This window comes from Momordica charantia (assembly GCF_013281855.1).
Source record: "Momordica charantia cultivar OHB3-1 chromosome 8 unlocalized genomic scaffold, Mcharantia_2.0 BLBB01000008.1, whole genome shotgun sequence".
In the NCBI taxonomy this organism is placed as follows: Eukaryota; Viridiplantae; Streptophyta; class Magnoliopsida; order Cucurbitales; family Cucurbitaceae; genus Momordica; species Momordica charantia.
The window spans coordinates 30,779,205-30,793,294 of record NW_028275166.1 but is presented as its reverse complement, the minus strand read 5'-3'; the positions used below and the strand labels follow the sequence as shown (position 1 = coordinate 30,793,294).

The following is a 14,090-nucleotide window of genomic DNA, read 5'->3' as shown; positions in this document are numbered from 1 at the left end:
AAAAATAAAGGTATTTTTGAAACAAAGCTTAAAGTAGAGGGTGTTTTTGCATAATTTAACCTAAATCTAAAAACAAACAACTTTTGAGCATTGGCTGGAGAAAATTACCATACATTAGATTATCGGTTGGTCACACTACAAGAGAATAATATAGAACTATTTACACCATTTTTTCATCAAAAGGTTATTTAGATAAAGTCTTGAAAAGGGGGGGAAAAAAAAAGAAATATGAAGGGTGGAAAGCTAAAACTATCAACCAAGTATTATTCAATCATTTGATTAATTTAATTTTGATTCATTTTAGTTTCTACACTTTCATAACATTTGTTTTAGACCTTCTATTTTTAAAAAGGGAACCATTTTGATTCATATTTACAAATTTTTTAAATAAATTTTGTATGTAATGGATTCTATTCAATACAAATTTATGGATATTTTTCAAGAAATTTAGTGAATTAAGTATGTCATGCTAAAAATGTGATGAAAAGAAATAAGATTAAAATGAAATTGAGGAAGTTTTAATAGTTCATTTTGAACGTTTTGAAATTAAAAAACAAAAATGAAAAAAAATTAAAAGTATAAAGACGAAACTATGATGAGTAAATAGTACTCAAACCTTAATTTAAAAAAGAATATATATATTTTTTATTTCTTTAGAGGACTTTCTTCGAAAACTTTTTTTTTTAATTTAGATTAGGATTATAAAAATATGTTTAAAGTAAAATACAAACTAAAGATAAATTTTTTGTTAAGTATGATTCTTAAAAGAGAATACCGTAAAAAGAAAAAAAAATACATATATATTATCTAGTTAATTTTTAAACTTTTAGTTAGGAATTTAAACACTTTCTAAAACGTAAATTATCTAAACAAGAAATGACGAATAATTAAATTAGCTTATTTTTAAAATAAAAACTCAAAACAAAATATTTATTAAAAACAAACACTAAGTTAATCACCAACCTTTTGAATGCAATAAAATTCAAACAAGTGCAGATTAATATCAAAGTTTTAAATGTCGATGTCGATTGATATTTATGTAAAAGTTAGAAAAATTAAAAAAATCGTAAAAAATATTTAAATTAACAAATAAGCATTTTTCTATTTCTAAATTAGTTAAAAATAATTAATAATAATATTAATATTATTTAAATATTAGTTTCTTATTTTGTCGATTTTGTTATATTAGGATGGAAATGTTAATTTATTCTCCATGTCGATGTCGAACCCATGAAGACATGAATATGTCGATGAAAATATCGACATGTAGACGGATATTTAAAACCATAGTTAATACTAAAAAGAACTCATTTAAAGCTGAAAAGATAACTTGCAAACTTCTTCCTGTAATTTTTTGTATTACTACATTAATGAAGTAATATTGTAACTACTGTTAAGGGAATGCATTAATCAAAAGACAAAAATGCCCAGTTATTGAAAAAAAAATTAATGAATAAATAGATAAATAAATAAATAAATACTTGAATCTCTCGAAGAAGCTCAAGCTCCATTCTCAAATGCCCAATTTCCCTTATAAAAATATTTGGAGAAATAAAATTCCTCAATTTTTTTTATTTCAGTTGGCAAATAAGAATTCCTACAATCAATCTCGATTTTCCATAAAATTTAGGTATCATTTTAATTTTCTAAAAATATTTAAAAGCATTAACATAAAAGTAATAAGTCCAAATCCTATTTTTGAACTCTGAACTTTAAATTTTATCTTATTTTGATTCTTAACATTCAAACATTCAATTTTATAGTATGTGAATTTGAGATTAAAAATACTATTTCAGTAACAGCCATTAAATTTTTTAATAAACTATTTGACAGAAACATGATACAGACGTTCTTTTTGTTAACTTACCTAATCTCAATTATAAAGGACTACAAACAAAAATATTTGAAACTAGATTTAAAGTTAATTCGGATGAATTTTTAAATGAATTTAGGATATTGTTATTATTTTCTGACAGAAAATTTAGGTTCTCATAAATGATTAATGAAAAATTACAAGTGCATTATTAAAAAATAGTTTTTCCACACTGTTGAAGTACTAAAACATAACAATTAAAAGCAAAGAGACTTAAATATTAACACTTTAAAATTTAAGAATTAAGACAACACAGAATATACAAAAGTTCACAAACAACTAAAATAAGATTTAAATTAGAATAATACATAAATTTCCATCTATATAATGAACATAGCAGACGATATCAAGAGAAATAACTACAGTTACTTGGTGAGTAACTCGACCAAGACATTAAAATTTTTAGTTGAACTACCCTCAGGTCCGACAGCTTGAAATGCCAAATCTCTGAGAGCTTTAAGATTTGTTCTTATTTTAGCTCCTTTTTGGGGATCTAAGATTGACTCCATTGCCTTCATTGCTCCCTCTTTTGTAAAGATTCCTTTTTCAAGTCCTAAGCCACAGTTCCACTCGAACTCCATTGTCCTTGTGTTGAGGCCATTGTCCCCAATAGAGGGCCTGCATATCATAGGCACACCTGCCATTATAGTCTCCAAAACAGAGTTCCATCCACAATGAGCTATAAAAACCCCAACTGAAGGATGTGCCAACACTCTTGTTTGGGGAGCCCATGGCACCAACTTTCCTTGTACATCAACTGTTTGAAGAAAGTCCTCAGAGAAACTTTTCTTAGGGTTGCCCCTAAATGACCAGAGAAAACGAACTCCGCTCTCGACTAGCGCCTCGGCCAGGGCTGCTAACTCGTGAGGTGGGAGTGCTATGAATGTACCGAAGCATATGTACGCCACGGATTTAGGTTTTTGCTTGTCCAACCATTCGAGACAGCCATGTTCGTCGGAGATTATTGATGTCGGTGATGTTAGGTTAATCGGTGCGGTAGTGAGAAGTTTTTGCAGCTTTGGTTTTAGTATGTCGAACATCTCAGGCTCGGCCTCTTTGAAGCTATTCACGACGATGGCAGAGGCTTTTGGAAGATGAGACCCCATTTTATGTAACATGACTGCAAAGGGTGATTCTAAGTCTCCATGCAATATGCCTTCAGGTAAGTCAATCTTACGTATTTCTGAAAAGCCAGGGAGGAAGTTGATAACTTTCTCTTCATCATCTCCCGCTACAAAAAATAATCAAATGCTATGTTTTAGCCAAAGAGAATTTTTTTTTATTCTGAAAAACAAGTCATGACTAAATTTGTTTAGTGCTTGAACTTCGAAAAGTTTCAATTGCTCCCTTTAAAATTTCGATTTAATGTAGACGCACCAATCGACATGTCATTGTCACGTCAATATTTAAGTAATGAAACAGATTCAAAATAAAAAACTAATTAAGTTACTAATCTAAATTTATAGTTAAATATACAAAAAAACAAAAACAATTTGACTTTTTAATTTGGTCTTATGTCAATTTGATCTCTAATGTTAAAGAACTAACATTTTGAGCCTTAGTTTACAAAATAGTCTCTACCATTTTATTTTCCAGCAACAAGTTCCGTTGGATAATTTTATTTTTCATAGCTAGTGTTGCAAAATTAATTTATCTAAAGGGAAATTACAGTGAGACCACCACTCGAAAATATAATGCTGGGTAGATTGATGTTCTACATAACATTAATATTTTTTGATTGATGTTAATTCGAGTATAACTCAATCGGTCAAACCACGTCTCTTCAAGATCAAAAGTTTTTTTTTTTAACGACATACCATTCATAAAAAAAAATATACTGAGAAACATACGAGAAGAAGAGGTTAAATAACAGGATCAAAAGTTATCGAATTTTTATTGATGGTCAAATGGAAAACACGAGAGTGTTGACTAATTAATTAGTTTGTATGTATTTTATAAGTTACATCTTTCAATCTTACAAAAATATTTAATAATCCTGAAAATATATTAGAGGCAAAAATGGGTAGGTTTAGACACCATATATAATTGTAGGTTTTGTTTGAGTTAAAGTTGTTTTTGCATCAGGAACTAGGAAGTTTGTTGAGAACACACATACCAAAATCCGCCAGTTTTTGGCGAATTAAATCCGTATGAAGATGAAGAACCAAACTCCGTAGCCCCGGAACCCATACCGGAACCCACGGCACCTTCATTTCCGCCGCCATCTCTCCGGCGAACCCCAGAAACGCGTCGCTCACCACCCCTCCAACCTCCACCTCCTCCTCCGCCGCCGCCTCGATCGCGCTCCTAAAATTCCCACGCGCCGCCTTCAGAAATAACTCCGCCGCCTCCGCCGGCACTCCCCCTCCGTTCGCGTAGCTCTCCGGCAAGCCATCGCCGACGCTGTAAGGAAAAACGTTGTCGTTTCGTCCGCCGTCCTTGAAAATGACCACGTTAGACCTGGCCGTGTTGAAGAAGGAGAACTTCACGGCCGGAGCTTCGTCGGCGAGCTTTCTGATCAGCCCGAGAAGACAACCCGGATGGCTGCCGAAGGGGAATGCCAGAACCAGCACCTCATGCTGCCATTGATGATGCTTTCTCGCCACCTCCATTGATAGAGAAAAAATGGGGTCTTTTTTCTTCTTCTTTTTCTTGTTGTTCTTGATACGAAATCACAGAGAGAATTAATGAGCTTTGTTGGTGAGGGGTGTAATGGAGGATATGAGTTTTTATATGCAGGGAAGGTTTTTTTATTTGGACAATAGTGCCCCTCTATTTTTGGTTAAATCTCACTTTAACATATCAACATTAACTGTAAGTAGGGCTACAACTCAATTGGATATATCGTCCAAAAACAAAAAAAGAAAAATAGGTAAAAGAAAAACAGCCCAATTGGGTGGTCTGTTTCTGATTTATATGGTTTTTAGGGTTAGTTTCTTCCACCCTAGATATAGATTATCGACATTGAGTATACGTGTTGTGGATCGCCTTCTTCCGATGATCTTACACCCATTCTCGTCCATTTTGAGTGCTAGCCAGTGATATCTTGAAGTCACCTCGTGTAAGTGTGATAGTTATATGATACTTTATTTTAATTTATGATAATTATGGAATATCTACCCTAAAGATTTGGTTACGATAAATGGCGATCAAGTTACATTTTGGAGGTGACAGAGGGTACGGTGAAGTTTAGCACATACATTGCCTGATGCTTCCACTGCAGCCATGGACCATATAGTTGTTAAGGATCCCACATTGAAAAAATAAGAGACCTAACAAAGGTTTATAGTGGATATGGTAACAAGTCTAGCACATAGATCGTTTTTTCCCTCGTTCGTCATTGTTTAATCAGAGATGGAACTCCATGAATATTGATATGGTATAAGAGTTCAAAAGTTCAAACGAGCATCCAATCCAAAAATGGGATTCGACCACTTTAATAAGGGTTTATAATATAAATGTGCTACTCCTTTCATTGCCGTTTGGTTTTGAGATTGAATCTCATGAATATTAATAATAACTCATCCATCCCTTGTTCCTGAGAGCCTACTACAAAAGCTACCAATCGATGCCCCATTGGATGGTAGAGTATAGGATCTACCGGTTGATGACCTAATGGAGGGTATACAGTATCATGCACTGGTCGAGCCTGTTACCGATCCCACATTGAAAAGACAAGGGACATAACTAGGGTTTATAATATAAGTGGGTACTCATCTCATTGCCAATTGGTTTTGAAATGAAATCTCATGAATGTTGATGTAGTATTAGAACCCAAAAGCTCAAGCGAGCATTCGGTCAAAAAATGAGATATGGCTAAGTTGAGAAGATATGTTAAGGATCCTACATTGAAAAGATAAAGAGACCTAACGAGGATTTATAATATAAGTGGGCTAGAGGATTTATAATATGATAATGAGTCTAAGAGGGAATTTAGGATCAACCCTGGTTTGGCCATATATAGGAACCACTGAGTTTGAATTGGATGGTAAGCCCAACCCAATATCTTCGGGTTGGGTTGTCGGGTTGTGTGTGTGTGTTTTTTTTTTAAATTTAAAATACACATATATGCATAAATTCAGATTTTGGGTTGGGTTGACCTGATTTCTTAAAGGTTGAACCTAAGACCCAACCCAACCCGAGGCTTCATCTAACCTGACCCAACCCGTACGGTTTGGGTTGGGTTCATCGGATATTGAACACACCTATCATAGGATAAACAAAATTTGTTGATGCAAATAAATATCTTAATAATGGTGGTAGACCAAATAGGGATCAAAGTCAATGGACTGAGTATGTGATCACGAGAATTACCTACTCTATCATCTCACAAACTATATGGAACCACATATCACTTAACGGGATTAGTGATGCTATATTATGCCCTATGAGGTATATGTTTCTTTTGGTCGCCTGCAGTTCCTCAAGCATGGTTGATATGTATGTAAAGAGACATCTTCACTCGTCAAAAAGAAGCCTAAGTCATCATCTTTTGTAATCTCAACTGCAGAAAATCTCGTTTTAAAACTATATGCACATTTAATTACGAGATTCAACTCTTCATTACTTATTTTACTTAATATGTACACACACAAGCTACAAATTGTTTATATCCGTTGTATTAGTATGCCCAGTAAATCTTCTCATACGACCTCCAAAATATAGTCTTTTTTCACTCTCCTTCCATTCTCCACTGAAGGTTCTAAAGCAAAAAAAAAAAAAAAAAACAAATATGCCAAACCCTCTACCGGTATTCATCCGAGTCTTGATGAATTCCTGGCATGCTAGAACTCCATTATAAAAACAAATAAAAAGAGAAAAAGAAATGGGAAGGAAAGTGTACCTTTGTCAAAAATTGTTCTTAATGTAAAGAAATGGTAAAAATGTGCTTATTCAACGACGTTGTACTAAATGCCGAGCGACATATCGAGACAACATGTCGTGAAAATAACATAGATGTCGAAAAATTATTACTTGTTGCACAAGCATCCCCAAAACCTAATTCCAAAATTCCATGATACTCATATAGAGTAACCCATGTGTGAAGGATAGTTTTTATAGAAGTGGTTGTTAGGACACCATCTCCATTCTCTTCCCTTCCTACTCTCTCCTTTTCCTCCCACACACTAATCTTGGTCTCATCCTTCATGATGCCAAAGGGCAGACCATTGGAGCCGGTCTCCCTTTCCCCACTTATTCTTGTTGAAATTAGGGCTATTCGTGATACCAAAGGGCAGATGTCTTGCACAATCCATGAATTACCACCATCATTTGTTGGTGGAATCTGACACTCCTTGTCTGCTATTAATATGATCCATGAAGAAATTACAACTCTGGAAGATGAACTAAATTGGCTGTTGGATGTGAGAAACTATGCCCTTCAATTTAAGTCAATTTCGTTCTACACATGCCAAATTATTTATTAGCAAAGTTTTGTTTCTCTAATTTAGCCAGCTTCACTTTTCCAACATAGCTGTCAAGGGTTCTTTCCCTTAAAATATAGTCCATGTAGCATTTTCTGATTAATTATTCAACAAAAAAGCACGACATGTCGACAAGAAATTAATTTTCGCCTTTATTAATTTCCTAAGTTGGCCTTTCTAAATACTTAAAAGCTGACTCAGCGCACTTATCCACTTTTGCCACGTCATACCTATGCTGTAACTCTTGTCACCAGCGGTCACGTAACATTCCATCACGGCCAATAATAATTAGCAAAAGTCACAGCACAACCAGTCTTTCCATCCATCGGGCGGTGCCGTTATCATTCCCTCTACGATATCTCATTTTTCTATTTACGTTCCCTATTTTTCTACGAAATCTTAACAAATTTATCCAAGTGTAAAGACGAAAATGCCACTGAAATTTGTTCATTGTTTCCGTTTACTTACAGTGGCTTCCCCGATCTCATCCGGGTTTTACGAATTTCTGATTCAAATTCAAAAGTTTTTATCCTTCGGTTGCCCCACTATATATTTGACGCATGGATGGCCATCGTCCGGATGTATTTTGATACTCCTTTTAGTTCTTCGAGGGCCACTTCAATCTGTGAGTCTGTCTGTTTCTCCATTTTCTCTTCTGGGTTGGAGAATTTTCGCGTATTTTTCACTGTACCGCTTCTGATTTTTGCTGTTCTGTTCTGGGTTTTTTTCTTATTTACTGTTGGGTTTGAAATCCCCTCTCCTAATTCATTTGCGATTACTTTGAAATTGGATGCTTCTGTGTTGTTTGGCGCCGATGATCTTATATTCGATTGTTGAGGATTGTTTGTTTGTTGTTTCTGATAATGTTTCTGGGTGAAATGTTGCAGAAGTTGGAAAGAAAATGAAATCCCGGAACGTGTTGGTTCTGGTTCTTTGTTTGAACGTGTTATTGCTTGGGGCGGTGAGCGATTTTTTCTCTTTCTTCATCAGGCTTTTTTTTTTCCCAATTTGTATTGAATTGAATGTGATTATACTTTTGTGGGTCTCTGTGTTTTTGGTCTTGTTTGAATGTGTTTTGGGTTTCTTGTAGATTGCTGAGTCTCCGACTTGTCCTGCTGCTGATCTAGGAGGTGAATGCAGCCATTCTGGGGAATGGGAAGGGGAATTTTTCCCTGGTATTCCCAAGATTAAGTATGAGGTAAGTTGGGGGGACATAGAATCATTTGTTTCTGTGTTTGTAATGAATTCTTTCTAGAATGGGACATAAATTGGAATCTGTAAGTCTTACTTCTTTGGATAAGAATAAGAATAGGAGTGTGTTTGGCAATTGGCACAGCTTCCAAGTGATATCGGATGACTAGTTTTGCAACTTTTGGTAACAAATAAAAAGCGCTTATTAATTTAAAAACTCTTTTTCAATAGCTGGTTCAACCAAAAAGTGATTTGATCTTAGATTAGTAGAATCAATTTTTTCAACCAAATAATAAATTTGTGACCGATAGCTTCTCATAAAATGTAATCAAACCCACAACTGTTTTAACTAAATTCATTTTTATTAAAAGTGCTTTAAGAACAAAATATAAAAGGATCCTGCATGCCGAACTCAAACTCATTCTAACTATTTTGCTGCAACTTTGAAGTCTTTTATATTTTGATTCATTATTTTGAGGGTGAGCTTGATACCCACTTTTGGAAGGGTGCAATAAAGCACTTTTCGGAAGTTTGTGATTTTGAAAATTTTTAAGGCACTTCCAAGAACTTTAAAGTGCTATTTTAGGCGCTTGTCTCAATAATTATGTGTTTCACTTAAAAACTCCACCTTCAAAAGTCCTCCTAAATACAATGCAACAAAAGAATGAGATTAAAGCTCTCATTCGGTATTATTTTTCAATTGAACTTTTATGTAATTATTTTCTTTCTTATTGATGAATTAACTTGTATTATAGTTTCGAACAAATAGTCTACTTCTTTTATTTTCTTTTTGTCTGCTCCTTCCTTCCATATCAGGGTCCTGATAGCAAAAAACCACTGGCATTTAAATGGTATAATGCTGATGAGGAAATTCTTGGGAAGAAAATGAAGGTTTCGTTTCTCTTTTCCTACGATTGTTTGAGATTCAAAGCGTATATTAATTGTTTCTGACAGCAAATATCCTGACACAGGACTGGATGAGATTCAGTGTTGCATTTTGGCATACATTTCGTGGGACTGGTGGGGACCCATTTGGTGCTGCGACTAAGTATTGGCCATGGGAAGATGGTACCAACTCATTGGCTATGGCAAAGAGGAGGAGTAAGAGAGAAATCCATAACTTCGGTCTGCAGCCTTTGGTTAATATGGTCAGTGAGTATAACTGACATGTATTTATGTTGTTTGGATGTGCAGTGAGAGCCAATTTCGAGTTCATAAACAAACTTGGTGTCGAGTGGTGGTGCTTCCATGATAGAGATATAGCCCCAGATGGACAAACCCTAAAGGTATTACTAGGTTTCTTGTATCCCCCGGTCCTGGGTTTCGACCTTTTGCATGTTAAGGGACATAAAGTTTGTATTCTAAGTTTCTACTCTGTTTGTATGATTTTCATAGGAAACTAATGCAAACTTGGATGCGGTGGTGGCCCTCGCTAAAGAGCTTCAGGTAATTGTAATTGTTATTCATTCCGGTGTCCGTTTCAATAAATGTTCTAGAGAGTGGAGGACGTTGATGGAGGAGGTGGTCCCCCCCTTTTCGGGACAGAGGTCTTTTTTTTGTGGCAGACTTGTTTTCTAGCGTGGGTATTTGGTTAGAGAGGAACAATAGACTGTTTAGGGGGGTGGAGAGATCGAAGGATTATGTTTGAGAACTTATTAGATATAATACTTCCTTATGGGGTTTGTTCACTAAGGTTTTTTGTAATTATCAGTTAGGCCTCATTCTTAAGCCCCTTCTGGACTGCACATTTTTGTATGCACGTGTTGTTCTTTTGTAACTATTTTCATTTTTCTCAATGAAAGCGTTGTTTCTCATTAAAAAAAATGCATATGGAAATCATCATATCAAATATGTTAGTAGTTTTTACTTATAGTGCTCAATCGGGAGGTGCAAGTTCTTTTCTATAAAGACTGGATATCTAAATTCTAATCTCTTTTGTAATAGTAGGAAATGAGACAAATCAACATCCAAATGCTTTTGGTGTTATTTTCTATTAGTGTTTGTTTGGTAGTGTACATAGGGAAAAGAAAAAGATCTACAACTTTTGAAAGGACTGTTTAGTGTTTACCTCATTTTGTTTGCTACTTTACTGCATTATTAACCTTGAGCTTGATGACATCACCGAGCTAGAGTCAATAAGTTGTGTATCGTTTGAATGCCATTTGTTGCTATGCAGGGAACCAAAATTAAACCTCTGTGGGGTACAGCACAACTGTTCGTGCACCCTCGATACATGCACGGTGCTGCTACTAGGTACCTGTTTTAGACCATTGTTATTCATCGCCATGCTGTTCCTGATTTCATTGTTTGAGCATTTATTCTCTTTCAGCTCTGAAGTTGCCGTTTATGCATATGCTGCTGCTCAAGTCAAGAAAGCTATGGAGGTGCATCAGTTACAATGCTTAGTTTAGATGATTTTATATACAATCTTCATGGTGCTAATTCACATTTTTGTCAGGTAACTCATTATTTGGGAGGCGAAAACTATGTATTCTGGGGTGGTCGTGAGGGTTATCAGTCTCTACTGAACACAGATATGGGGCGAGAGCTTGATCATCTGGTGAGTTATTACAAGTCTTTACTAGTAAAAGGGTACATCGTAATCTAACTGATATTTAATTATTGCTTCTCCCATTTGGAATTGAGTTATAAGGATTGTTTATAATCGGGTTGCAGGCCAGGTTTCTTGAAGCTGCTGTTGCCCACAAAAAGAAGATTGGATTCAATGGTATGTTTGATTTCCAAATGTTCCATCAAGACATGGAAATTCATAACCGACTTGAGAGTTTCTTGAGACATTCAATGGTAGTTTATTTTCTTAAATTATTTTCTCCAACTTTGCAGGAACATTGCTTATTGAACCCAAGCCCCAGGAGCCTACCAAACATCAGTGCGTTTCTTGACTTCTCTTTTTTTGAAATCGATTTGTCAGTTCGGCTTCAGTTTTTAGTTTTGGCCAAATACCAACTTGAACCAACCCATCTATAACATCCCTATGTTGGGCTCTGGTTTGTGAACTTTCTATGCTTATGGATGGATGGTTTTATTTTATCAGGTATGATTGGGATGCTGCAACAGCAGCTAATTTCCTGCGGAAATACGGTCTTATAGGTGATTGTTTTGTCTTCTCTGATAGATTCTGTGGCCTTTTGATGTATTTTACATCATCGATACTGATCTTTATTCTCCTCATTTCTGTTTGTAGATGAATTTAAGCTTAACATTGAGTGCAATCATGCCACTCTATCCGGTCACAGGTACTCAATCCATTTGAAATACTTGGTTTTGATTACTTATCTGTTACCCGCAATGCGTTTCTGCTGGTCATGTGGAAATATTTGACTTTTTTCAAACTTCTCTTGTATGTACATTCCAGTTGCCACCATGAACTTGAAACTGCAAGGATCAATGGGCTGCTAGGAAATATTGATGCCAACTCTGGTGACCCTCAAGTTGGTATAAACCGATAACTGAACCTCGAACAGCCTCAATCCATTCTATTCCTATATATCACAGAAGGTGTGATATTTGGGTAAACTACTAATTTTAGATTTTTAATGTCACAGGTTGGGATACTGATCAATTTCTGACTGATGTTGGAGAAGCTACTATGGTTATGCTCAGTGTTGTTAAAAATGTATGTAACAAATCTCGGTTCGGTTAACAACTGTTCAAAGCTTCATAAGGAAAAAAAATTCAATAACAGAACTTCACATCACTTTTCCTTCTGTGGCAGGGAGGTTTGGCACCAGGTGGATTCAATTTTGATGCAAAATTGTGAGTTAATTTCAGTTAGCTCCGATTTCAATTACAATCTCTATGGCTATTTTGATACTCATCCACTTTGGCTGCTTCATCGACAGGCGAAGAGAGAGCACGGATGTTGAAGATTTGTTTATTGCTCATATTAGTGGAATGGATACCCTCGCCCGGGGACTCCGAAGTGTCAAGAACCTGATTGAGGTAGTTAATTTATACCTAATCTTCTCTTGTCATCATAACCTTTGTATGTTCCATTAGAGGTTCGGTTTTTGTTCTATCTCCTGGTTAAACCATTAATGTTGTTTAACGGTGATGTCTTGAAAAGGATGGTTCTTTAATGGAGCTTGTTCGTAAGAGATACCAGAGTTTTGACACCGAAATCGGTGCACAAATAGAGGTAACTTGTTAGTTTTACTTGTTCATATATGTTCAACCTTTTTTTTTCGGTTTTTGGTTCTTTAATATGATGTTCTGCATCTTGGTGCAGGCTGGTAAGGCTGATTTCGAATATCTTGAGAAGAAGGCCTTGGAATGGGGAGAGCCTAAGGTTCCTTCTGCTAAGCAGGTAAAACTCAGACTCACTCACTTTTACATACAATTTACGATAACTCCAAACTCTTATTAGTTGCCTTATATAAAATGTTCTCTCTCTCTCTTTTTTTTTTTTTTAATTTAAAATCTTAAAGGACAAGAACCAAATAAAAATGGGTTACTAAATAATGTTTATGTTCATTTTTTCAATAAAAAAGAGTGAACAAAAACAGTTTTCAATCACAGTTTATAGGAAACGAAGAAATAAGAATGCTATCGAACGGACCTGAAGTATCTTCCATGAGTTGCAATCCTCCACTCATATTTGTTATACTAAGAAAAGCTTTTTAGAAAATAATTTCTAAGTCTGAGTTTTCGTGACACAGAACTTGACCTTTGACAAGAATTACTTGAACAATCTGAACTAACTCAATCCAAATTTTTTGTGGGGTCGAGCTGGATTGGGTCCATCATTGGGATTGAAAAATTTGAAACACAAACGATTAACGTCATATGAGAATCTGTAGTGCCGAATGCTATTTCTGCATTTTTGTTAGTTTATGTGCCTCAAAGTGGGTGTGATGGAGGATTTTTTTGCAATGTTTCAGGAACTTGCTGAGATGATTTTCCAGTCAGCACTGTGAAGAAACAGGAGCCCTTTCTTTTTCTTTTAGTTTTTATGGTTTAGAATAATGAAGGCCTGTTGCTAGGGGTTGAGTCTTCTTCTGTTTCATGGCAGAACAGTGTATGTAGAACAAGTAGAGTTAGGTTCACAATGGCTGCAAATAATTTTCATCTTTGCTTGTCAATTGTCATATTAATTTGATTTACAGTAGAAGAAATTCTGTACGTGAAACAATGGAAGTTAGGATCTGTTTGTTCTATATTTTTCTTTGTTTCTCCTTTTAAATTCACCAAGAAATGGGTGCTCCGTGTGTTCTTCAGATGATAGTATACACTAAAATTTCATCCAATCTATTTAGTATTAATTAGTATCAAATAGTACAAAGTACGAAAAGCTTCTCTCATTTATGATTTATGGGACGAAATTAGTCCTTTTTGCAAGAGGAGGTATTGATTAGACTAGCATTACTAGAAATTCTAATGCTCCAGTCTCACGTAGGTCGTTTGTCCTCCTCACCTTCGTGATTTGTATATACATAATATATATATATATATATATATATATATATATATTAAAAAGTAAAAATAATATAAAATATTTAATTTAAAAAATTAATGTCACAAAAATTTGAAAACTTTGGAGAACGAGGAATAAGAAACTAGAAACTATTACTAATATATATATA

The 14,090-nt window shown here is 34.9% G+C and overlaps 2 protein-coding genes across 4 annotated transcripts; one reads left to right on the top strand and one right to left on the bottom strand.

The window, feature by feature from the left end:
• Positions 1–2,229: 2,229 nt before the first annotated feature.
• On the bottom strand, positions 2,230–4,538 carry LOC111020840 (anthocyanidin 3-O-glucosyltransferase 7-like). The gene is made up of 2 exons (XM_022297625.2): positions 3,984–4,538; positions 2,230–3,104 (listed from the first exon to the last, which is right to left on the bottom strand). The coding sequence occupies exons 1-2, from the start codon at positions 4,483–4,485 to the stop codon at positions 2,239–2,241; spliced, it is 1,368 nt and encodes a 455-aa protein (XP_022153317.2). The 5' UTR covers positions 4,486–4,538; the 3' UTR covers positions 2,230–2,238.
• A 3,226-nt stretch (positions 4,539–7,764) lies between these two features.
• LOC111020849 (xylose isomerase family protein) lies at positions 7,765–13,666 on the top strand. Of its 3 annotated transcripts, none has more exons than XM_022297632.2 (21): positions 7,765–7,921; positions 8,184–8,257; positions 8,387–8,494; positions 9,304–9,378; positions 9,459–9,588; positions 9,682–9,773; positions 9,883–9,933; positions 10,664–10,740; positions 10,817–10,871; positions 10,946–11,047; positions 11,164–11,215; positions 11,332–11,377; positions 11,543–11,598; positions 11,693–11,744; positions 11,864–11,943; positions 12,054–12,124; positions 12,224–12,264; positions 12,351–12,450; positions 12,575–12,646; positions 12,737–12,814; positions 13,389–13,666. In XM_022297632.2, exons 2-21 carry the CDS (start codon positions 8,198–8,200, stop codon positions 13,422–13,424), a joined length of 1,434 nt encoding a protein of 477 aa, XP_022153324.1. In that variant the 5' UTR covers positions 7,765–7,921; positions 8,184–8,197; the 3' UTR covers positions 13,425–13,666. The 3 variants fall into 3 exon arrangements, with proteins under 3 accessions (XP_022153324.1, XP_022153325.1, XP_087984223.1); XM_022297633.2 differs by having other exon boundaries at positions 7,788–7,983; XM_088128097.1 differs by lacking the exon at positions 7,765–7,921 and adding an exon at positions 7,967–7,971.
• The last annotated feature ends 424 nt before the right edge of the window (positions 13,667–14,090 follow it).

Bases quoted from the DNA above. Each gene is read 5' to 3' on its own strand.
- LOC111020840 (XM_022297625.2), bottom strand. From the start codon at position 4,485: ATGGAGGTGGCGAGAAAGCATCATCAATGGCAGCATGAGGTGCTGGTT. The intron at 3,105-3,983 runs GTGTTCTCAACA...TATTTTTTGTAG, and splicing joins ACTGGCGGATTTTGGTATGT to CGGGAGATGATGAAGAGAAA.
- LOC111020849 (XM_022297632.2), top strand. From the start codon at position 8,198: ATGAAATCCCGGAACGTGTTGGTTCTGGTTCTTTGTTTGAACGTGTTA. The intron at 12,125-12,223 runs GTATGTAACAAA...CTTCTGTGGCAG, and splicing joins TGCTCAGTGTTGTTAAAAAT to GGAGGTTTGGCACCAGGTGG. The intron at 12,451-12,574 runs GTAGTTAATTTA...TGTCTTGAAAAG, and splicing joins GTGTCAAGAACCTGATTGAG to GATGGTTCTTTAATGGAGCT.